General features: G+C 38.0%; 1 protein-coding gene across 1 annotated transcript in view; it reads right to left on the reverse strand.

Moving 5' to 3' along the window:
- Positions 1 to 1,828: 1,828 nt before the first annotated feature.
- Positions 1,829 to 24,546, reverse strand: part of LOC121313269 (eukaryotic translation initiation factor 3 subunit E-B-like) — a 48,774-nt gene continuing 26,056 nt past the window's right edge. Inside the window, exons 8-13 of the mRNA XM_041245631.1 lie at positions 23,565 to 23,691; positions 22,680 to 22,781; positions 16,518 to 16,627; positions 3,111 to 3,213; positions 2,838 to 2,972; positions 1,829 to 2,033 (exon numbers count right to left, since the gene is read on the reverse strand). Coding sequence (XP_041101565.1) covers positions 1,998 to 2,033; positions 2,838 to 2,972; positions 3,111 to 3,213; positions 16,518 to 16,627; positions 22,680 to 22,781; positions 23,565 to 23,691 — 613 coding nt within the window. The 3' untranslated portion in view covers positions 1,829 to 1,997. The remainder of the gene's footprint in view (positions 2,034 to 2,837; positions 2,973 to 3,110; positions 3,214 to 16,517; positions 16,628 to 22,679; positions 22,782 to 23,564; positions 23,692 to 24,546) is intronic.

Consider the following 24,546-nt stretch of genomic DNA (forward strand, 5'->3'; position numbering starts at 1 on the left):
TTTAGCAGAAGCCTTTAACCAAGTTGATTTACAGAGACTAGGGTGTGTAAACTATGCATCGGTTAACGTCTCACCCAAAAGACAGAGCACAAGGAGGTTAAGTGACTTGCTCAAGGATCACGGAGTTAGAATGAGCCGGGATTTGATCCGGGCACCTCGTGGTTACAAGCCCTTTTCTTCAACCACTGGACCCCACACCCTCACATTTTAGCGGCTATGAAACAGAAAAAATACGTAACTCTGAATCATGTTTTAATAGCTGCAACATAGAAACAATGTTAGTGGCCACTGAAAATGCTGAAGTGGTGCACCTGTAAAGAAATACAACTCGTTGAAACGATGTTCTTTCTTTGACCACTAGGTGTGGCACTTCATCTTTCAATACACACTGCTGCAGTTTTCGTGATATAGAACTTTCAACTTAACACAGAAAAGTACATAATTTCATACAAAACAGTCAAACATTACAGACAATGTGCATTAGGGGAAGAATGGTTTACTTTGGATTTAAAATTAAATGTAACCTGTGTAATTTTTTGACTCGCCAGACCAATGGCTGTCTGCTGTTAACCTAAATCTGGGAATTTACAGGGCATTCATATTAGTTCCAAGGGTCACACAGTATACATTATTACAATTAATGTTCATGTCTTGATACTACAGCAGTAACCCATTGAATTTATGTCTCTAACATCATACACTTATGTAGCTTTATTTTGAATTGTAAAATGTTATTAAAAAAAAAAAAAAAAAAAACAACATGTATATATTTGTTTCTTTAGAAATTAAAAGTAAACAGATATCAGTTTGCCAGTATGCTATATATCCAGTAATAGAATAAACACAACACTGTAACTATAGACAAATGGAAAAATGTAAGTTTGACATATAATTGGCTTCTATTTAGTCCAGATTTTGATACTATCAATTACATAATGTCCTTGGCAAGTTTAATCACCACTGGATCTAAGCAATTTTCTACATATATGGAAACATACAAGTGCAACATATAGTCTCCATATAACCACAGATTATATTTAATAGCTTGTGCCAAATGCGGCCCTTAAGGTTTTTTTCAAAATTGGACAAACTGTTGTCAAACAGTGTGACATCCATACAGACGTGTAGGTGCTTGAATTTGTGCATATAAACAACATGCTGGAATCTCAAGCAGAGAGAATGTTTGTCAAATCAAAAGGGCTTTGTGCAGTCTAGTTGTTTATTTTGCTGGATCTTGCAGTGAAGTGTTAGTATTTTCCTTCAGCATACACTATGCTAATTAATAAAGTATTTTCTCAATAAAAGTGTGTTGTTGGGTTAAACAAAACATTAGGGTAGCATATTAGCCCAAACAGTTTAATTCAAATACCACCTCCACCCCACAAAAAGATTTCAGGGTTCTAAATATTTTAATTAACCCCAACCTGATGTGGTCAACCCGATCTAGATGGGGGCGTATTTCGGGTTGGGGTCCTACCATATGCACCTTTACATCGCCGATGGTTTGCTGCTGTATCTTCCATTCTTCTCACAGACAAAAGGGATGTTTGCACGAAATGCAACTGGACACAAATGTCAGCAGACGACTCAACACTGACTGCAAAATAGCATTCCATAGCACCAACACAGCCTTTACAGCACACATGTTGCCAGACCAGGTTGAAAGAAATCCCACAGAACAGATGGCAAACCTTGACGTATTCAGGTACAGCATGATACTGCAAGCTCTGGCCTTTTGATGTACCTGAAGTGGTTAAAACATCCAGTTGTTCAAAAAGTACACTTTATACTACATACAAACAAACACACAATGAATGAACACAAATACTTCTGTTGCCTCTTTTTATTGAAAGTAATTTGTTGAATGCAAAACATGGTCCTTTCTAAAAGTAGATGCAGTATATAAGAATTGGAATTTGATGGTGAAAAGAGATTACCTTGTGGCAAAGATTACCTTGAACCACTTTTTTATTTTTTAATTTAGATTAGATTTTGTATTAAAATCCTGAATCTTGAGCAGCCCAGTTGGGTGTCTGTAAAACAAGGAAGAAAATCTGGAATTACATTCCCATTAAAAAAATTAAATAATAAAAGCAATAAATAAGCTTTAGTCAAACAATAAATAAAACAGTAGTAGCAATTTTATAATACAAAACGTAAATGAAGAAAAGCAATTTTAACTACCTGAGGTACCATGTAAACATGCTAGACTGCTAAGTAAAAGCTTCACATATAATTGCTGAATGTCCTGGGGACTAAGACACAGTAGTACTCTGTAATTTGTTAGCAACTTCTTTCTCAAATTACTGAATTCCTTAACAAGAGTGTTTTTATAATATTACATTATGGGTGTTTCTTCTACAGCAGTAACAAACAATTTAAAGTGATTTAAAAACTTTAAAAAGATACCAACAGCAAATAATGCATGCATATATATATATTAAAAAAATAACAAATAAAAATCTTGGTTTAAATTAAATTACTGCCTTCATACAAGTGCTATGAAACAAGAAATGTTCCTACAGCATCTTATATTGAGCACTGAAGTAAAATGACATGCATTAGGCTATGCTTTTACAGTGCACATTCTCCCTAGCCAACTTACCAATTTAAACTGGTTAATTTCATGTTTAGCTTCCAAAACTTTAAAAACAGATGTGTAGTACTACAAGCAAGTACTCTAAAAAACGGTTGAGAGTGAAGACAACAATATAACTGGTTACAAAAACTATTGCACATCCGTATTAAAAAAATTTACAAAATTAAAAACATCTTTGAACGACTGTATCCTTCCAATTTTCTAAATATGCATTTCAAATTTAAAACAGTGTTCTCACCTCATTCCGGTTGTTATGGTTAATTTTTTTCTCAATGTTCATTGCCAACATCTGACTGCGGAAAGAAAGGCTCTTTGTCTTTTCAATCACTTGCTGGTAGGGTGATACAGCATTGTTGCCCATAACAACATGACCCTGGAAAAAATGGAAAAAGAAACATTCATGATCATTGTTTGAAATGTTCAATTTGTTAAAAAATAAATAACAGTGGTACCCCCCCCAACCCCACCCCCCAATCAAACTAAAACAAACGCCCTTAAACTGAAACCTTACCAGTTTTGAATCTATTTTTGCATCTAGCCTTGCGTTGCGAATTAGGTTAACAATCCATCTCTCAGCCTCTTCAGGTGTCATGTTCAATTTGTCTGCCAGCATGCTAAAAGGTAAAAAGGTGATGATTAAATTAGGCACAACGCTTATCTTAGTAGCAAAAAGCATATACGGACGTAATGTAAAAGGGAATAGTTTTCTAGCTATGTACCCACTTTAAAAGACTAGTGTAGATGAGTTTAAACATTCAATATTTGTTTAATGTTTATCCATTACCAAGCTTTGCAAGTCACTACTCTGCGAGTATACCTCAATTCTGACTAGAGCACCCCTGACATTCAGCTCCTGGCCTTTCTCAAGCAGAGTCAGTCCACAACCTGAGCTAGTTTGCATTATTTGCAGATAAACACAGTATCCATACAGGAATGACCTACATTCATGGTATGTGAAATAGTTTCTTGTAGGGTAAGGGTAAGTTTTATCAAATTCAGACATGTAGATTGGCCAATCAAGTGTCAACTTTTAAAAAATGTTGGTCACTATGACCACTACCACTATATCCACATTGCTGGGAATTTCATTCCCCACTGGTACAACAGCACAGATGGGATTGTATTTATTTTAAAATCAACATGTTTTCTCCATTTTTGCTCAAAACAAAACACATTTTAAACTTTAAAATAACTCAAAACCATACATCTACCACAATTTACCAGCTGACAGTTAAAGAGCAATTCAAAAATACACTACCACACATAGCAAAAAATTCTTGCTTGTCTAAAAGGCAATCATGATGAAGTATTCATTTGGGCTGGAGAAGAACATCAACCCTGAGTTTACATAAAGCAGCAATCAACACTCCTTTTCAGTTGAACAGTGGCAGACTAAAGTGTTTAGGCCAACTCAATTAGCAATGAATCACTTCACAGCAGGTTGTTTTCTTTGATGTACCTTGTGACGGCACTTTTTTTTTTTTTTTTTTTTTTACCTAACTTTGCTTTCTCAAATGTCGTGACAACCAAAGTTAATCCACCAGCCAGGTTTACTGTTACTATCCCAAAATCAAAGCCAATTTTACTCCTTTTAAAATCAGATAGAGATGTGTCATTTTGGTTAAACAGGCAGGCATTCTTTTACCCAAGCATCACTGCTGCAGCTGGGCTTCCTGTGGCTTTCCAATAAACTCCTTGCATTTCCTGCAGGACTTCATCTAATTTCAAAGACCTATAAATCTGTCTATTATCAACAAAGACTAAAGTCTGGCACTTTACTATACCTGCAATAGCTTACCTGCTAACAAACAGCATAAAAGCTGAAAGACCCAGCTCGTTCCTCATTATCTCACCACTTCCTGCACCATTAACCTCGGTTTGTTTTTCAAAAGGTAAGTTACTGTGAGTAACATGCTAAACAAAACCAGGACAATTTCCTGTCACGCTATCCTCTACAGCCACGCAAGCCGTCATGTTGTTAAAGAAGAAAGCTATTAACTCAACTTAACAGTAATTCACTTCAGGTTGCACCGCTGCGAACCTGACTCACTTAAACGTTTAGACTTTCCTGCCGAATTTGCGACTCAATTGACTAATTAACACCTTCAAAACAGAGCATTTTGCTGTTGGCACCAAAACAAATACTCGAGGTTATGGAACACATTAGCAAGATGGTGCATATGATCCCCTGTAATATCTTCACTATTAGCAAAGATAACTATTTATAGAAAGCCAGCTTCTAATAAAAGAAAGCCACTTCAAAACGAAGGTTGTTATTTCCCAATGTGTGAATATTATTTTTTTTGCACAGCATGGTAACAAAAAAACAAACAAAAAACATTAAATATTCAAATCTGCTGTCTTGAAACATATAAAAATTGTGAAACTTGGCAGCACTTGGTATTACTAATGTTATTACTAATGTTAATGGTACCACTAATGTTAACATGTATCAATGTCTTCTTAGTAAAAGCTTTCATTACCTATGCAGACTGATCTTGTGTTTCTGTCCATGATTTAATATGAACTTGTGAGAGCACAAACCTACCAGTCCCAATGTACTGCAACCTGACCCTGAATATTTTACATCAGCATCAAGGTTTATGGGCTATACCCAATACTATTATAAATATACATTGCTGTACATAACTTTCGATGTCGTCTTAAATTTGCTACTTCGATCTAAATTACACTCACATCAGCTATTGGGTACCCAGCTGAAAGTGATTTATTGACAGGGGCCAGCAGTGAAGACTCCTGCAAGTCTGACAAACTTCACACTTTAATAAAAATCAGGTAAAGTAATAGTTGAATGTGGGGGATGCAACATTCAACAAAATATGCCGATTTTTCATTTTACAAAATATTACAATGTTGCAAGACAAGAAATCGTTAGGTTATTATCATAACCCTGGTTCCCTGAAATAGAAATGTAACCATTAACCTTCAAGGTCGCTGCATTAATTATTGCAGCAAGTCTTGAAGGAAAAATTATGATGATGTTGGTGTCAACAGTCACTTTATGCTCTCGGGAGTGGGCACGACTGTGTCACTGGAACTGCGTGCAGCTTGGGAATATCTGTTGAGGTTTCATGAGGTAATGGTTACATTTCTATTTCAGGGAACCAGGGTTATGATAATAACCTAGCGTTCCCTATCAAGTACGAAATGTAACCATTACCTCATGGGTACGAATACCAAAGCTGTCACAAAGCAATACTGCAGACCAGCTGGAATGCTACAAGGCTAAGCCAACGGCCATCTTGCGTGTTACCATGAGGAACCCTAGTACAAGTAGCTAGGCCTAAAAAATTGAGGGAGAACTCACCTCTATGTTTATGCTGTAAGGGTTGAGCTTGAGGTCATCCTTAACGCTCTTGTTCCAAAACCAGGGTTTTGTGGATCCACGACATTCAGTCAATAGAACCTAGAAAGGTATGGGTAGTAGCCCACATCGCTGCATTGCAAATGTCCTTGACAGATGCACAATGGAATAAAACCCACAAAATTGCCATATCCCTGCAAGAAATGAGCAGTGAGCTTTTCTGGAGGGGGCAAGTTGCCCAGCTCATAGGCAGTCTTGACTGTCTGTGATCCATCTGGACAGCCTCTGCCTAGACAGGGCATGATCATGGAACTTTGTTCCAGAACAGACAACACATCGTGCAGACTGCCTCCAGATTTTTTTTTATCCCGTCAACATAGCATGCCAAGGCCCACACTAGACAGAGCGTATGGAGCTGCAGCTCCCAGTCAGACTGGAAGGAGGTGGAAGAAGCCTCCAAATCCAGACTGGTTGACATGAAATGCGAAGATAGTTTTTGGCAAGGAAGCCTCTTTCAGAGATAAATATTTCAGCTCAGCTGAATGCAAGGGCTCAAAGGGATGCTTCATAAGTGCTTTAAGCACCACACTAAGCCTCCAATGAGAGACAACGTCCTTCATTGGTGGCTGAAGCCACCAAGCTCCTTTTAAAAATTGTCCCACCAGAAAGTGGAGCTCCTGGGGAGACTGAATCAATTTTGATATGGCAAGCTGAATAGCTGCCAAATAAACCTTTAATGTACAGGGGGATTCCCCTTATCAACAGGTCCTGCAAAAAATTGCAGTATAACTGCCATGGGACAGGTCGTGGAGTTGAAGTCCTTAGGCAAGCGCCACATCTGAAAACGTGAAGTCCTTAGGCAAGCGCCACATCTGAAAACGCCCAACTTGTACCCATACAGGGAACGAGAGTAGGCTGCTCTGGCATTCTGCAGGGTGTCAATAACCCTGTCGAAATGCTGCCATTCTGGGGACAGAGCCGCAGGATCAATGGGTTGGCATGCCACAATGTCCCCCGTGCCTGGCTAAGCAGGTCATGACTTTCGGGCAGGCTCCATGGCTGGCCGCTCAGTAGCTGCATTAGAACTGGAAATTATACTCGGGCCAGTAAGGAGCTACTAATAGCACCCTGGCCCAGTCCTGTGTGATTTTCTCCCGATACAGCGGGACCATGGCGAGCGGTAAGAAGGCATACAGCAGCTGCCTCAGCCACTGGTGTGCCAAGGCATCTACCACCAGTTGGTCCCCGGCTCCTGTTATGGAAAACCAGAGGGGATGACGGGTTGATTCCTGGCAGGTCTACCTCTGCTCTCTCGAACAGTTGCCAAATGAGGCTTACCACCTCTGGTAGAAACCTCTATTCTAAGGCATTGGGAACTCTCCTTGAGAGGAGGTCCATCGCCTAGCTTACCACCCCAGGCAGGTGTACTGCTCGCAGGGAGAGGCGATGATTGTGAACCCAGAGCAACAGCTTGTGGGCTACTTGATGGACATAACCACCACTGTTGCGTTGTCTGCACGGACAAGCACATGCTTCCCTCGAACCCTCAACAACAATGCTACAAGGCCAGTTAAACTGCCTGCAGTTCCAAACCATTATGTTGAGTGCCATTCTACACAGCGCCCAAGCCTAGGCTGGATGCGTTGGTTGTGATGGCCTCTCTTTTTGGTGACAATGCCCAACACTACCCTGAGGTGCAAATGAGCAGGCTGTTTGCAACAAGAGAGTGCCCTTAGATAGTGAAGAACAATGTAAATGGGCAGCTGTGGTTCAATGTGGGCTGAAAAACCTTACTACTGAACCTGGCTTGCACAGGGAGCAGTGAGTTGAAAGCCGCTGCCCTCAAGCCAAAAAGTTCTGGAACGTCATTACTCTCTGAATAGCTTTAACAGGTGTCTATTCTCTGAATGCTGCCATCTGCTATCCTGGAGGCTGTCTGAGAAGGTGTCAGCTGGCTCTTGGCAAATTCACTGTAAGCCCTACCTGTAAAAGGTGACCGTTGAACAGTTACGCGTGAGCGTATGTCTGAGCTGGAGACTGGGCAAAACGAACCAGTTGTCCAATAAAAGTACTTTGATACCTTTGAGTCTCATTGGGGCAAGCATAGCTTCCCTGCGCCTTGAAAAAGGCATGAGGAGCTAATAGAGGCCAAATGGCAAAACTTGAACTTGTACGCTGTTCTACAAGCGACCCGCAGGTGCTCAAGTGTTCCAGGTTTTATGGGGCTATGGAAACAGGCATCTTTGAAGTACACCTTGGTGAACCAATTGCCTGGCCTGAATAACTAACTAGCTGTTGCATCGTCATATTTTGAACTTCCTTTGGCTCAGAACAGGTTGACTGAGTTCGGGAATTGGTCAGAGGCCACCATCACGCTAAAACATGGAGTAGAACCCGTCTTCCAATTGGAGGGGGTGTACCAATAAGAATAGCCCATTTTTGCAGCAGAGCTGCTACCGCCTGAGACACTACAACAGTGTGCTGTGGATCCACGACTGAAGCTGCAATCACAACCCGAAAGGGAGGGGGGCTGTGCTTGAACTGCAGTGAGTAGCCGGTTTGTACCCAGATGTCTGTAGTGCACTGATGCCAATACTCTCTGGGAAGGGGCCCTGGACCTCACCTTGTCACTTGGCCTAAGGCTTTTGCCTCTGCACCAGGAGGTGGTCTGGTCGGGGGCACAGTTGGCTATGCTGGTCCCTGAAGCTGCTGGCATTTGATAAAAACCCAGGCATATGCAATAGCAAGCAAATGTACAGTAAAAATCTATAGTTGCTGCTTCAGCTGCTAAAGACAGTACTGTCAACAAGGTCTGCTTGGTACCAGACTGGGGATTGTAAAACCCTGGTCGGTAGCAGGTCAGAACTGGTTTGGTACCGGGTCGGTATAGTAGTGTACAGTACTGTTGCTGCCAACAAGGGAGCGTCTGCTCAAGCAGTAACGCCGCTGTACAGTACTGCAACAGGGCAGACCCTCTGTAGACCAGGGCACCTGCAAGGCTGCAGTGGCCCTTATGATCAATGGCAAAAGCACCGCCATTACAGGGAGAGCTTAACCTTAGGGGATGCACTATCTGACTCCACATCCTCAAATGTGAACACCAACACCAGAAATGCGCATAAAACTCACAGAAAAGCAGTATGATAAAGGCCTGTCTAGTAACAAGGACTGCGTGGTACTAGACAAGCAGGCTGGCTTTGCATGTGTCACAGGGATAAACCCAGACATAATGCAAATAGCAAGCAATGTCCAGTAAGAATGAAAAGTTGCTGCCTCAGCTTGTTAAAGACTTGCACGACAAGCAATGCTGTTTGGTACAGGTTCAGTGCCTGTAGCACAGGGTAGGTGCATTTGTGCACAATGGGGGTTACACATCCCCTAAGCCACCTCTGCCGTTCTAGACCATACCCCAGCTGGATGAGTCTGCTGAAGCAGCAACACCACTGTGTAACAGGGCACAAGCTGCAGCTCCTGTATACAGTATTTACTATAACAAGGCTGGTGCGGTATACAGTAACAAAAAAAAAACCCTGCTGTCTCAGACAACACAAGCAGCAACACCATTGTAAGGTAGGTTACAGGCAAGTGCTGTAAAAAGATAAAAACAACGCAAATCAAATTCAAGCCGGGTTCGCTGCTCTTAAGTATCGGCATGGTGCCTAAGCACTATTACAGTATTGTACACACACAATATGGTGCACGGTACAGTGCAAACGGTATGGTACAGTGAAAATGGTACGATACACATGGTATGGTGGAAACAGAATGGTGCAGTGCACGGCACAACGGAACTGCAAGCAGAGACCAGAGCGGCAACGAGACACTGTGGGAAGGACTGCAAGCAGTCAGGCCCGAAGCAGAGCTGAGCCCACCAACTACTAGTGATTCGGCAAAGGTAACCTCGTTCGTTGTACAAAAGTACCGGCAGGAACGGGAGCAGATCTGGGACCTACAGTCACCACAGGAACGATATAGGGATACCCACCTGTAATGCTCTAGGCTGATCAATATTTCAAAAACTAAGGAAGGCCTACTGTTAACTAACAGTCTTCACACAAATTCTGCAAGCAGATCTTAATGTGGCAACAAGACACAGAAAAAACTGCAAGCAGCCTGACCCAGTGCATCTCAGTCTAACGTAGGACAGCTGAACCCATCAGCCACGTTAGTGTTTCTGTGGGGGAGAAAAAAAAAAAAAAAATTCTTCTTCAATTCTTCTAGGTACACTTGCACACAGTTTTTGAAGGCACTCGGCAGGTAGGTTGGCCCAAACATCTTGGAGAACTAACCATAGTTCTTCTGTGGATTTAGGCAGCTTTAGTTGCTTCTCTCTCTTCATGTAATCCCAGACAGACTCGATGATGTTGAGATCAGGGCTCTGTGGGGGCCATTCCATCACTTCCAGGACTCCTTGTTCTTCTTTACGCTGAAGATAGTTCTTAATGACTTTAACTGTATGTTTGGGGTCGTTGTCATGCTGCAGAATAAATTTGGGGCCAATCAGATGCCTCCCTGATGGTACTGCATGATGGATAAGTATCTGCCTGTACTACTCAGCATTAAGGAGACCACTAATTCTGACCAAATCCCCAACTCCATTTGAAGAAATGCAGCCCCAAACTTGCAAGGAACCTCCACCATGCTTCACTGTTGCCTGAAGACACTCATTCATGTACCGCTCTCCAACCCTTTGGCGAACAAACTGCCTTCTGCTACAGCCAAATATTTCAAATTTTGACACATCAGTCCAGAGCACCTGCTGCCATTTTTCTGCACCCCAGTTCCTGTGTTGTCGTGCATAGCTGAGTCGCTTGGCCTTGTTTCCACGTCAGAGGTATGGCTTTTTGGCCGCAAGTCTTCCATGAAAGCCACTTCTGACCAGACTTCTCCGGACAGTAGATGGGTGTACCAGGGTCCCACTGTTTTCGGCCAATTCTTTCGGCCAATTATTCCGATTGCGAAGGGAAGTAAGCATGATGTGTCTTTCATCTGCTGCAGTAAGTTTCCTTGGCCGACCACTGCGTCTACGGTCCTCAACATTGCCCGTTTCTTTGTGCTTCTTCAAAAGAACTTGGACAGCACATCTGAAAACCCCTGTCTGCCTTGAAATTTCTGCCTGGGAGAGACCTTGCTGATGCAGTATAACTACCTTGTGTCTTGTTGCTCTGCTCAGTCTTGCCATGGTGTATGACTTTTGACAGTAAACTGTCTTCAGCAACCTCACCTTGTTAGCTGAGTTTAGCTGTTCCTCACCCAGTTTTATTCCTCCTACACAGCTGTTTCTGTTTCAGTTAATGATTGTGTTTCAACCTACATATTGAATTGATGATCATTAGCACCTGTTTGGTATAACTGTTTAATCATACACCTGACTAAATGCCTACAAAATCCCTGACTTTGTGCAAGTGTACCTAGAAGAACTGATGCAGTTTTAAAGGCAAAGGTTGGTCACACCAAATATGGATTTGATGTAGAACTTTCGTCTGTTCACTCACTTTGCATTTAGTTAATTAATAAATATAATCTATTAACATGTCTATTTTTGAAAGCATTCTTACTTTATAGCATTTGTTCACACCTGCCTAAAACTTTTGCACAGTACTGTATATATATATATATATATATATATATATATATATATATATATATATATATATATATATATATATATACTCCGGCGCTCCCGGCGCGCGAGGGACTTAACAAAAAAACAGGCCTGAATGCACAATACGTGAAGTATTTACTATGAAACACGTAATTTCATCGCATTAATAGTGTACTACACAAGTGAAAAAGCAGAGAAAAGTAGTTTATTCAACACTCTCAGACGGTGAAAGGAAAAATGATGACTATGTTAAGTGACAGCAGTCTTTTTATGCCCTCGGGGGCAGGCACGACGGCATCACTGGCATGACGTGCAGCTCTGGAATATCTATTCAGGTCAGACGGTATCAAAGGATTAATATCCATGAGGTAATGGTTACATTTCGTACTTGATAGGGAACCACATATTCTGTTCTCTATGCAACACTATTTTTTTATTCTAAATTTCCAAACCAATGTACAGTAATTACTTTCATTACTAGTCTATACCATTAAATAGGCAATATAAGATCAAAACTCCTGCATTGTCAGATTGTCATTTAATCATTATAATAAACCTGAAGAAGTATTATTGCTAAAATAGGTTTGACAGCAATTTTTATTGCCATTTTCAAATCATAGAGTGTCAGATGAGAATCATGCTATAGTGTAGAGGTAATGATGAAAGTAACAGTACCAGGTAGTAACTGCTTGTATTCAAATTAGCCATTTGCTTTTCTGAATGCTCTTTACCACAGAAGCTATCAGAATAAAACACACTATTTGGGTGCTTTAGTTTCTTTTGAAATGTCCATTATTGGAAGAGTGTTGTGTAGCTTATTACTAAATTTGAAGTACAGTTTAATCCCTAGTCTTGGATTGCCAATTAGTTCTTGTGGTATTGGCTAAAAATGGACAAAATAGGACTTGAGTTTTATTCTACTGTAAGAATTGGGTAGGCTGACCCACCCCCACCAAAAATAAAAATAACACCATGCTCAACTTACTAGTTCAGTATTGCCACTAACCTTTGTGCTCTTTAACAAGTATATGGATCCAATTGCAGGTAGGCTGCCAAAAAAACTAAGACTCCGAATCAATTCCAGACTACGTGCAACATGAGAATCGTACACAGCACTATCATATTTCAGACTTCAACCTTGAATACAGACATTCTACAGCTTTGCAATTATCCTGATGTAAATTTGCTGCAAGCACTTCTGAAAACACAGGTTTACATTTTTAGCATAACAATGTTTCATACATTTCTACAGTTTATACCTTAAGGGGAGCCTTCAATTTCCTTGCAAACTTTATACCATTATCTACACATCTATCTAAATAAAATGTATAATAAAATAAACAATTTGTGTACTGAACATGTGCAATCAATTTGTTAATGAAATATTATACAGCAGTTAAAACTTTAGGAATAATTAAACAGGATGCAATAAATTGTACAGGTAAAGCAACCTGCTAACAGCTGCAGCTGTCAAGTGTTTCTGCTTCAGGCTATGGAATGTACTGCAGATGCTCGACTTCTAGTTATGGAACCTCATTAAAAAGGCAGAAGTGCATCATTGTTATTCTGCGATTTATTTTGTCATGCCACGATAATGTGAACCAGGAGGAAAGGCATTCTACCAACATAAAGCCAGCTTCTGAAATAGTTCTCTTACTGTAGCTTACAGCAATGGTGTGCGCTATACTAAGCACACAAACACTTACTTTCTTGCAACCTTATGAAGTTATACAATTAAAACCAATAAACTTATTGAAAGACTTAATGTTACTGTACTAAGGTAGTATTTGAGAAAAATCTCAGCACTGACTGGGACGCAACCACCCCCTTTCCCCTTAAAATCTGATTACTACAGTGCTGAAGTCTGTACATATTAGGGATGGGTCAGTGTAGTCGAATACACGGAAAAAAACTGTGGTGCAATTTTAATAGCATATTACATATTCGAGTACACAAAAGACATATTAGCTACTAGTTTCTTTTCTTTTTTTTTAAATGCCAACACTTGACAAATGTTCAAAATCAATGTTAAACTTTTTGTTGCCTTGATTTCAGCTAATGTTAACAGATCCCCCATTTGAATTCCCCTGTAACGACCCCACACAGCCGCTGTTGCTATGCAGTTGTGAAACAGCTTCCGGGAGCACGGTACCGGCTAATTTCAAATTTGGAAACAAATGGATATTGCAAGTGCTAAAAGGAAGCCTAACTTTAGTAACATTGAAATTAGAACGCTAATTTAGCTTTATGTTGAATATAAACACATATTAAATGTTAAGCAGAACACCGCAATGATTGAGAAAACAACATGGAAGTAGTTTAACTCTGTGGACTGCAGTGCAATGTAAAACACAACTGTTGACTTTCTGTGACTGGATGGAATAACGTCAATTGACCATCACTGACCATTAAAAGTACAACCAGGTAGGTTCCTTGTTCTGAATTAATTTACAGGTTACTGAATAAACCAAGTAACTTGAACAAAGAAACATCTTGGACATTGTTTGTACACTTCTTGAACCCGGCAGGCTCCTCCGAAGAGTGAACTTAAACTTTAGCAGCTTACACATTCTATGCTGTCTGCTGTAGTACACATACGTATTTGCCTTCTGTTCATTATTTCGGGTATTCGAACGCACGGAAATGTTGGCATCCGTGTACTTGAATAGGAATCTATTCGAAATTCCCAACCTTTCTACATATTTTGCCAAAGTGGTAAATATATGTACTGTATACACACAAACTAGAATTTCTGGGTGCAGATTGTAGGGGGTACAGATTCTCCGATTAAGGGCTTTGTAAACAAGAAGTAAAAAACGGACATGAGAAAAAAATGTGTGTGTGGTAATAAAGGTTACAGTGGACACCACCTGTAAGGACCTTGACAAAGTTATTGACATATTAAGCATGCAGGCGACTCACTCAGGCATGGCATTCAGGCATTCCATGTTAGCAACAGAAGATTTGTAAAAAAGTAAAGCCACAAAAGGGTGTATATTTGTTAGTACAATACAACACTATTCCTATGTCTACTTCCTAAACAGAAGTCAAATTAACCTTCACAAGAACTGGATTAAAATTAAAACATTTAAACAAAAAACACCAAAAAAGCTAAAAGAAATCAACCACAGGTTTATCTTTTTCTTTTGAGCCTTTTTCAAAATGATCTTATTTATCCTACATTTTTAAAATGTCTACTCAGGATTTCAGACAGCTGTGTAAAATCACATGAGGACAGAACCCCCTTTACTATAATGTTTGGTAACATACCACCATACACCAAGAAGCTGACAACATGTCTCCCCCTTTTAGCTGTTTTAAGAACTGACAATTTTAAGTTCACAGTTTTTAAACCAGCTGTGATTTTGGCAAAGCCACAGCCACTCAGCGATTCCTGTAATTTAATTTTCATCCATACATTCGGGACTGTTTGCAATGGCATAGCTCTTGGCTTGTAGTTGCCTTCCAAGTCTTATAGTTTAGAGTCTGGATGCACAACAGAAAACCAAGAGCAATCATAATATATGTGAAACGCAGTCTAGACTGGTTCAAGAGCAATTTTATGGGAAATACATAAGGCAATTTGACAGACTGGAAGAAACGTAAGTATCTACAGGTAGTGGACAAAAAACTGGAAACACCAATGTAAAGTCGCTTAATAGGGTGTCGGGCCACCACGTGCGGCCAGTAAGGCCTGTATGCGCCGTGGCAGAGTCTACCAGCCTCTGGAATTCTGCAGGAGGGATGCGGCACCATTCTTCCATGAGAAAGTCAATCAACTCATGCCTGGTTGATGAAGGAGGAAAATGCTGTCTCAGACATCATTCCAGAACATCCCATAACTGCTCGATTGGGTTCAGATCCAGTGACTGAGAAGGCCATGACATATGGATAACATCAGTGTCATGCTCATCAAACCACTAGGTGACCACACGTGCTCTGTGGATGGGGGAATTGTCATCCTGGAACTCCCCCCCCCCCCCCCCCACCCCCCCCCCCCCCCCCCCCCCCCCCCCCTTCCCCAGCAGGAAAGAAATGCTGCAACATGGGATGAAGATGATCACTCAATGGAATGAGTGCACCCAAACCATGCCAGGAAAATGCGCCCCACAACATTACAGAACCACCAGAACCCTTCTCTGTTGAAACCTAACACTCAGGGCTGTAGAGTTCTCTAGGTTGGCGCCACGCATGCACTCTCGTCCATGCTCTGAATGCAGACAGAGACAGCATAGCAGCAGGGGCAAGGGGGCGTGCCCCCTGTGTGTGTGCCTTTACTTTGCAGCAAGACGTTACAATATGTAACACGTTAAAGTAGAAAAACAGTGGCCAAAGACGTGTTTTCATAAAGCAATAACATGAGGTTTACATGTGCCTTTTTGTAGCTGAACAAGCAAATGAGAACTTAAATTTAACTTTAAACACTTCAAATGGTTCTCATTTATTACATTCCACAGAACAGAAAGTCGCAACAAAAAATATATTCTATAAAATCTATATAAAAAATAAATAAATAAAAATCACTACACAACATTTCCAGCAAGTTGGGCACTGTTAAGAGAGGCATTTTAATGTCGTATGAGTCTGACTCACTCTAAAGCATTACAACGCCATTTTCACCCAGATAGTGTTCCACAGAGATCACTATATGTGCACACACACAATCTGGTTTGTTCACTTTTTGCTATCCAAAACTTTTAAATAGAGGCTCAAGAGCTACTGTGTTGATCCTCTGTCAGTGTGTGTGTGTGTGTTTTTATTTTTTTTAATATATTAATCTCACATGGAGCTCTTTTTTATTTGCCATTTTTTTAAACTATTGCGCAACCTCTGGTGAGGTGGTAAATAAGTGTATTTTTGACATTTTTAGTGAATGAGCATCTGCTATTCGTTAGAATATTCCCGATATATCTGTCCCAACACTATTTGATAATATATTTTGTTACTTTAGACGCATATAATTAAACAACATTTTTCATTTTACCAACCTGATGCTGATACACTGGTGGATACGGCAAAAGGTCTCAAAAATAAAGAGTCGAGCATTTTCAATGAAGTCTTCAAGACAAGCCACCAAGAAGAAGTCATTTACAAGGACCTGTGAAACAAGAAAATACAACGTTCATGCAAATAAATATCTAGGTCTCTTTCTCATATATATATATATATATATATATATATATATATATATATATATATATATATATATATATTTATTATATATATAATATATAAATATTTATGAAAGTCAGTTATTTCTAGGTCTCTCATGTACAAACAGGGTCCCATAAAACACGGGACCCTGTTTGTACATGTAAAAATTGTAAGCTTGGAAAGAGCTTAAGATTGACTAAAATCAATATGATACCGTAATAGAAATTAGTAGTATAGCTATGTTAGATACATGTCTACAGGAAATTTCAATTTGTATTTGTTTTACTCCCCACATCTTTGAAATGTTCAATGCCTCATGGCTTTAAAATACATATTTCAAGGTTTTTGCCTCAGAAGCCCATGTTGAAAATATTTCAAATTTTACAAGAAACACTGTAAAGCTATTAATTACTATTATTAATAATTTTTTTATGTACATATAAAATGTTGTTTCAGCAAAACATTTAACCACTTTAAGAATCCTAGTTACTTTTACTTCAAAATACTATCCTGAAAATGCTAATGCCATATGAATTAAACCACAATGTTGAAACACCACCCTCTCCACAATAAAACATGCCTCAACATGAACCAAACCACCAGATTTACCCTAGTGGTGACACTTCTCAGCATTCTACTTTGGTAAGTGGGAGTTTAACATAACAGGGAGGTGGGAGTATAAGTACAGATTATCAAAAAAGACTATTTACCCGATTCAGAGTCCCATTTTAAAAATTACACTAGACATTTGAAAACAATTCATGTAGTTTGCCCAGCTTGTATCCCTACCAGTATAACATAATTAGTTACTTAGGTTTAAAAACAGAAAATACATCAATCATATAGCTAGTCTTTGCGTTATTAGAAGGAAAAGTTCTCAACACTCTTAAGAGATTATTCACGTGTTTGCTAGGGTTTGAGTGTCTGGAATCAGTACATAAATAAAAATCTACAGAATCATTTTCACTTGTCACCAAAACATTCCTCATTTGCTTCAGTTATCTCTCTGGTCCTAGATGAATGATTCCAAATTACACAGAACTATCAAGAACTTTGTTTCATCAAGTACAACAAAGTCTTATACAACTGATAAAAACCAAAGAGTTAAGTACAATAATTACTGTCAGCTGTGATTTTAAGGGGACATGGGTAGTTTCTAAAGGACAGAATGAGCTTTTAGATCATCTCAGCAGTGGACTTGCTTTCTGCTGGAACAGCAGCCCAACATTCGACAGCTATTCTGCTTAGATGAACAAACACGTAAAAGCAACAGTCTAGTCATGTTAGCAGTACAAATAAAAACTTAAAAAAATGTTGATACCATAAGACTGAAATATACTACAATGTATTCTGATCACATATTAATCATAAGACTAACATAGTATACAGAAATTATAATAAATAAATAAAAAGGCGGTCTTCTCATATGCTATACATATTGTATAAGAAGTAATTAACTGTCTAAATGAAGATCAAGTCTTCACTCTAGAGCTCTTCTTCACGATCCAAATTTCTTTGTTGTTCACAAAAGTGATCCAGCAAAAGCACCTCTTCAGTCATACCATATTTTTATAATGGTTTTTAAGTTTCATTTATTTTTCCATATTTGTTACAGGTTTCATAAAGGTCCTAGTGAACTCTAAATACACGTTAACTTTTCAGGGGGGAAAAAAAACAAAACAACTCAATTTTCTTGTTTACTGTCATTTTTGTAAGAAAACAATCTATATAAATTCAGGAAAGTTCATAATTTTGCTAAGGAAGGTTCATGTGAAATTCAACATTAAAATGTCCAGTTATATGCCTCATCAAGTTGTTATATAACCAAAATTAAAATGTTCTGAAGCTATTAAACTATTCCTTATGTTATTTAGAGCTGGGTGTTCCAAAGAGCTGACAATAAATTCCCAAATGACTAAAAGCACCATGCTTGGGGTTAATCATGCAATGTTGCTAATAATTGCTACAAGAAGAGTTGCCTGAAACACCTGTTAGCCAATACTAACTGCACAACATTCTAAAATTTAATACAAAACAAAATAAAATGTAACCACTTCCCACCATTGAAGTAAACAAGAGAATAGTTATTTTTATTAAATGTACTTGCGAAAAAGATAACATACTTAGTTAAAACAGACATTACTCTCCATATCATATCACAACGTGCATATTGCGATACATATTGTATTGTAACACTAGTAGTGCTGGGATGAACACAGGATTTTGATGTTCGTATATAATTTAAATATCAGTTTGTTTTCAAAAAGTAATAAAAGTCACTATACTGCACAGAACAGTGACTTGGATCGCATTATTGAGGAGTTTGGTGATAAAACGAGTGATCAGTAGAGGATTTATCAGTATGCACATCTATAAAGAGGTATGTGAAAAATACAGCAAACAAGGGGTGGGGCTTGGCTGGAGATACACTACTGAGTGTCCTTTTTCTATGCAGGGCCTTTTACACCTGTTTTACTATAAAAAAAAAAAAAAAAAAATTAAACAGTGCATGCAAAATAAACACTGTTTGTGAAAATAAACTGAACCTGACAAGTGCTGAATAAATGGACCGCTAAGGGTTAACAAAGTTGGGAACTTCCATTAAGCCACAAACAAGACTCCCTCTCCCACCCCTTTCCTTTTCTGTGACAGCACCAATCCACCATGCCAGATGTTACTCATTCCTGAAGTTTATCGCTCAAGAGACAAACATGAAAAGGATGCAAATAGCCTAAAATATTCTTTTAATCTATTTGTTCTTTCTGGACATGCCAACATGATTTATTCATTAAAGAAACCCTTAACTACTTACTGGCACTGCTCATTAAGGCATAAAAGTACTATATTACACATGCAAACCACTAATACACCTGTTCACTCCATTATACTGTGGATATTGTAAGTTTTCTGAAACTTCTTTTGTGCACACTGGGCAGCATGCTGTTGTAAAATAAAACAAGTCACATTCTTCCCCGCACCCAACCCCCTCTAACCACATACTATACCATAACAGGGAGAACAACTAAAGACTTATTAATGTGTGCTCTCTCTGAAAGACAAAGTCATACATCTACTATTATACTTTTACTATGGGCTAGTCTACCCATATATTATACATACATTTCTTTTTACATGTTCAAAGAAATTAAACTTTGATTTGACCTGCTATATATCTCTGAGCATAATCCTTTGCAGTCATTGATTTGTTATGTTAATTTACTAACAGCTTTCTAGTTCTTATATCTTCTGGTCTAGGCTACATGCATTATAAGATTCATTGCGTATATATGAATTGGGATACTTTACCTTACATATCGTACCGTAATAGAGGTATGTACCGTTTATATCGTGACACAAGACCAAAAGCACACAACTTAGCTAACTGTAGTTCACCAAGTGGTATTTAAATGAAGAATAAATGTGTGTGTGTATATATATATATATATATATATATATATATATATATATATATATATATATATATATATCAAATTACACACACACAGATACACATATATTGAATGCATACACAAGTTACTGATCTAGTTATGCATCATAGCCCATCATATATATCATGATGCATATCATATCACAACGTGCATATTGCGATACATGTTGTATTGTAGCATTAGTAGTTCTGGGATGAACACATGATTTTGGTGTTCATATATAATTTAAATATTAGTTTGTTTTCAAAAAGTAATAAAAGTCACTATATTACACAGAACAGTGACTTGGATTGCATTATTGAGGAGTTTGGAGATAAAACAAGCGATCAGGAGAGGATTTATCAATATGCACATCTATAAAGAGGTATGTGAAAAATACAGCGAACAAGGGGTGGGGCTTGGCTGGAGATACACTACTGAGTGTCCTTTTGCACTTCAATGCCTTTTAAACCTGTTTTACTCTGAAGAAATATATACTTTAAAACAGCACGTGTAAAATAAACAGCATGTGTGAAAATAAATTGGACCTGACACGCCTGACATGCGATGAATAAATGGACTGCAAAGGGTTAAAGCAAAAAATATATATATTCCTGGAGTAAATAACGTTATATAGGCCTCATTTTACCCCAGTGAATTAACTAAAAAAACAAATAATGCTAAATAGCAGTTCAAGTTAAACATTGTTTTGTTTAATTCTCGAAATAAATAGTACACAAAGTTAACACCGCATTTAATTTTTTTATTTATTTTTTACTTTTACTTTTTTTCATTCCTTGCCATTGTCGTTTCTTCACAGTAAACAGTGGCCAGTCAAGTTTTAATAAAGTAATAACATGGTTTAATTGTGCCTTTTTGCCTGAACAAGCAAACAAAAACTGAAATTTAACTTTATACAAATAAAACAAAACAGTGGAAATGGCACTATAAAATGAAGGGGGGAAACAAAGAATAGCTTTGGTTCTCGTTTATTACAGTCCACATAACAGAAAGCTGCTACAAATATATATATATATATATATATATATATATATATATATATATATATATATATATTATAATATATATATATATATACACACACACACACACACACACACACAACCTATATAAAAATCACTACACAGCATTTCCAGCAAGAATTGTGACTCGCTCTAAAGCAGGGCAATACTTTTTTTTACCCAGATGGCTTTCCATAGAAATCACTACGCATGCGTGCGCATAATCTTGTTTGTTTACTTTTTGCTATCAAACTTTTAAATTGAGGCTCGAGCGGCTGTGTTGATCTTGTGTTTCTCACATATCACACAGAGCTCTTTTTCATTTGCCATTTTTTAATTTGTCAGGAAACTTCTGGTGAGGAGGTAAATAAGTGCAAGGTATTTTAGTTATTTCTAGCGAATATGAGCATCTGATTTTTGTATCCAAATACATGTCAAATATTCTGATATTTGTTCCAGCACTAAACAGTAGTGTATTGTTACATCCCTAGTGAAAACCTATCCATAGTCACTGGCTTCCATAATATTTATGTGCCAAACTCTTTCAGCACTAAGCAACTCAACAACTACCATAGGGTAACCAATAAAATAGTTTCAGCATCTTATTCTGGGAAATAAATGTAAATGGTCATAAATGTGTATATTTATATCTGATTAGTTTATTGGTCTACTTGGAGTTATCGTTCCTATACTATTAGAGCAGGTCTGCAGCTGAATTGGTTATCTTTCCTAGACCTGAAGTGTTGAAAGTTGAGCACTTGGATTTTGTAAATAGAGAATGTAACTGGTATATTTTCCTAAATTTACAAAGAGCTAAGTGCTTAACTTACACTGTAAGTGCAAGACTACTACAATTTAAATGGTGGATGATTTGAAACATGGACATCTGAACAGTTTTGTGAAAAACATGACAGTACTCAAGCATCAACCAGATGGGCAATTAGTGGCCATATAAACTGGTAATGAGTCATGACCAATTATGATTCATAACCCACATCTGAAAAATAACAATTTTAAATATCAGATAAGAACAAGTAAAACATTTAATGATTCTAAAAGAGCAAGATGTCCAAACTAATTCACATGGTGACTAATGATGTTTACTGCATCTATAAAAAGTGTGATGTATTATTTAGACAATGTCTGGTCAGGAGGGCACTTTGATGTTGAGCCTCCTTATCGGGGAGAAAGAGAGACAAGAGGAAAATGAACAGAATTCTTTGTGACAAAGAATAGACACATTTTTTAAAAATGTTTTTCAATGCTTTGTGGTCAGAACATTATCGCCTATTTTAAAATGTCAATGGCAAATTTAAGCACAGTTATATTAAGATGCTTCAAAAACAAGCATGGATCTAAAAAATCAATCTTTCAAAATAAAAATGTGGCAATACAAATATAGGCTTTGTGGACTGCAATGGCTTCAAAACATTTAGACTGTAAAATCTATATACAAGTTAGTTACCAACTTCAAATGCAACCTATATCATTTAACATTTATGAAGAGAAAACATAAATCAAGCCAGCAAGAAAGTAAGTAACTTACCGATTCACACTCCCTCAGTTTTTTCTGGGCACTGTCAAAGTCAAAGTTCACATAAAGGCATTCCACAAACTCAGTAATGGGATCCTTGTAAGTGTAGGACTCCTTTTAATGAAAAAAAATAAATAAATTACTGAAATGCTCTACATATTTGACACAGTTCTCATGTAAAATATGTCTTCTATCTTTCTTTCCACATTGTATTTTGAAATATTCAATACTGTATTTAAAAATAAAATTGAAAATAGCTATTTCTCTTTTCTATTCTGCAGTTTAAAGCATAGACAGAAATTTAAGTCAATATACTGTACAGCATGATTAACCTCACTGTTAAGTTCACTGTCCAGATGTAGCAGCATGGTTCCAATCAATCAAACCTCCACCAATGTAACACATTGCTTCTGGTTAGAACAAAATGTGAATGGCTGCCCAAATTTTAAAAAATGTGCATATTTAGAAAACTACTCAAGGCATCTATCTGTCTCTAGAAGACCACAAATGGGAGACAGATAACGCATAAGAACACATTTAAGTAATTTATACCATGGTCACAAACCCAGAATTTATTTTTCTGCCTATAGAGGAAGCTACTGTTGTTGTTAAAGACAAAAGAAAAGAAAACAAACCACATTGCAGACATGAAACCCCCAAATGGCTTGTTTTACTGGCATACTGAAAATGACTGTCTTAAACAAATGTAAATATGAATCAAATAAAATGTTCCAAGGTATCAGTCAACTACAGAACTCAAACCTACTGGGAATATGTTAATTATAACATTTAGTAAAAACACAGGGGATACTTCTGTTCTAATGGAATTTAAAGTTAAATGTTAGTCGTCACATTACACTCCTGAATACATCAAAACATCAATAGTAACTTTCTTACCTGCTGGATAACTTTAACCAAATCTTTAAGGACTTGTCTGCGTTTTCGTACATCCTTGTTCGTGATGACAGCTGTTGTCAAGTACCGAAGGATGTGAGGGCACATTGTCTGGATGGCATTTAGGTACCTAGAAAATTGCATAGAAAGCAACATTAAGAAAGGTATGTTTTCCCAACAACTAAATGGCACAGAAAAAATAAATTCACGAATATACATTATGAACCATTACCAATATCAAACTTAAAGTTGTCATGTTTTATTTTGAATTCTATCAAAACAGTGAATGCTAAGGGAGGCCAATGTCGTCAAAGCACAATAACAGAGACACTACACGGATCTGCCAGGTTTGCTGCAACTGCTTCAACTTTGAGTGAAGAATAAAAATGCCTTACTGCAAATTTATCAAAATGCAACCCCTGGAGTTTACTAGCCTTTGTGTTAACAATTGTTTAGTATCTGATGGATGGGATGCAAAATTTTGGGCATGTGCGTTTGAGGAACGCATGAACAGAAAGGCTAGCTAGATCACTGACACTATAACCCAAATGGGTCCCTCGGGTTATTAAGAAGATTTTCTCATTGTCAATGTTTGGATAAGTGGTCGAATACAGAACATTAAGTTAAACTTTAGCTTGGTACAGGTATGACATTTGTCTCAACTAATGTGTTCTTCATGTTGTAAAGAACCACTATGTATAACTTTGTGTTGCTGTCATCACATCCAGCTCCAGTGAATGCAAGATATACAATTTTTGTTCCATACAGTATTTCCTAACAATTAATTTCTTACATAAACTTGGTGCAGTGTTGCGTGGGGATATGTTCGAGAACTCTACTGAGACCACAGGGCTTATTTAATCCATGTTTTAAAAACTCTCCAGCTGGGACGACTGAAACAAACACTGCAGTATACACAGTACAAAGTTAAACCTAAACAAGAACACCACATTAGTTAAGACAACTGTGACATTTTATACAAGTT

The sequence above is a fragment of the Polyodon spathula genome, chromosome 3 (assembly GCF_017654505.1).
Source record: "Polyodon spathula isolate WHYD16114869_AA chromosome 3, ASM1765450v1, whole genome shotgun sequence".
In the NCBI taxonomy this organism is placed as follows: Eukaryota; Metazoa; Chordata; class Actinopteri; order Acipenseriformes; family Polyodontidae; genus Polyodon; species Polyodon spathula.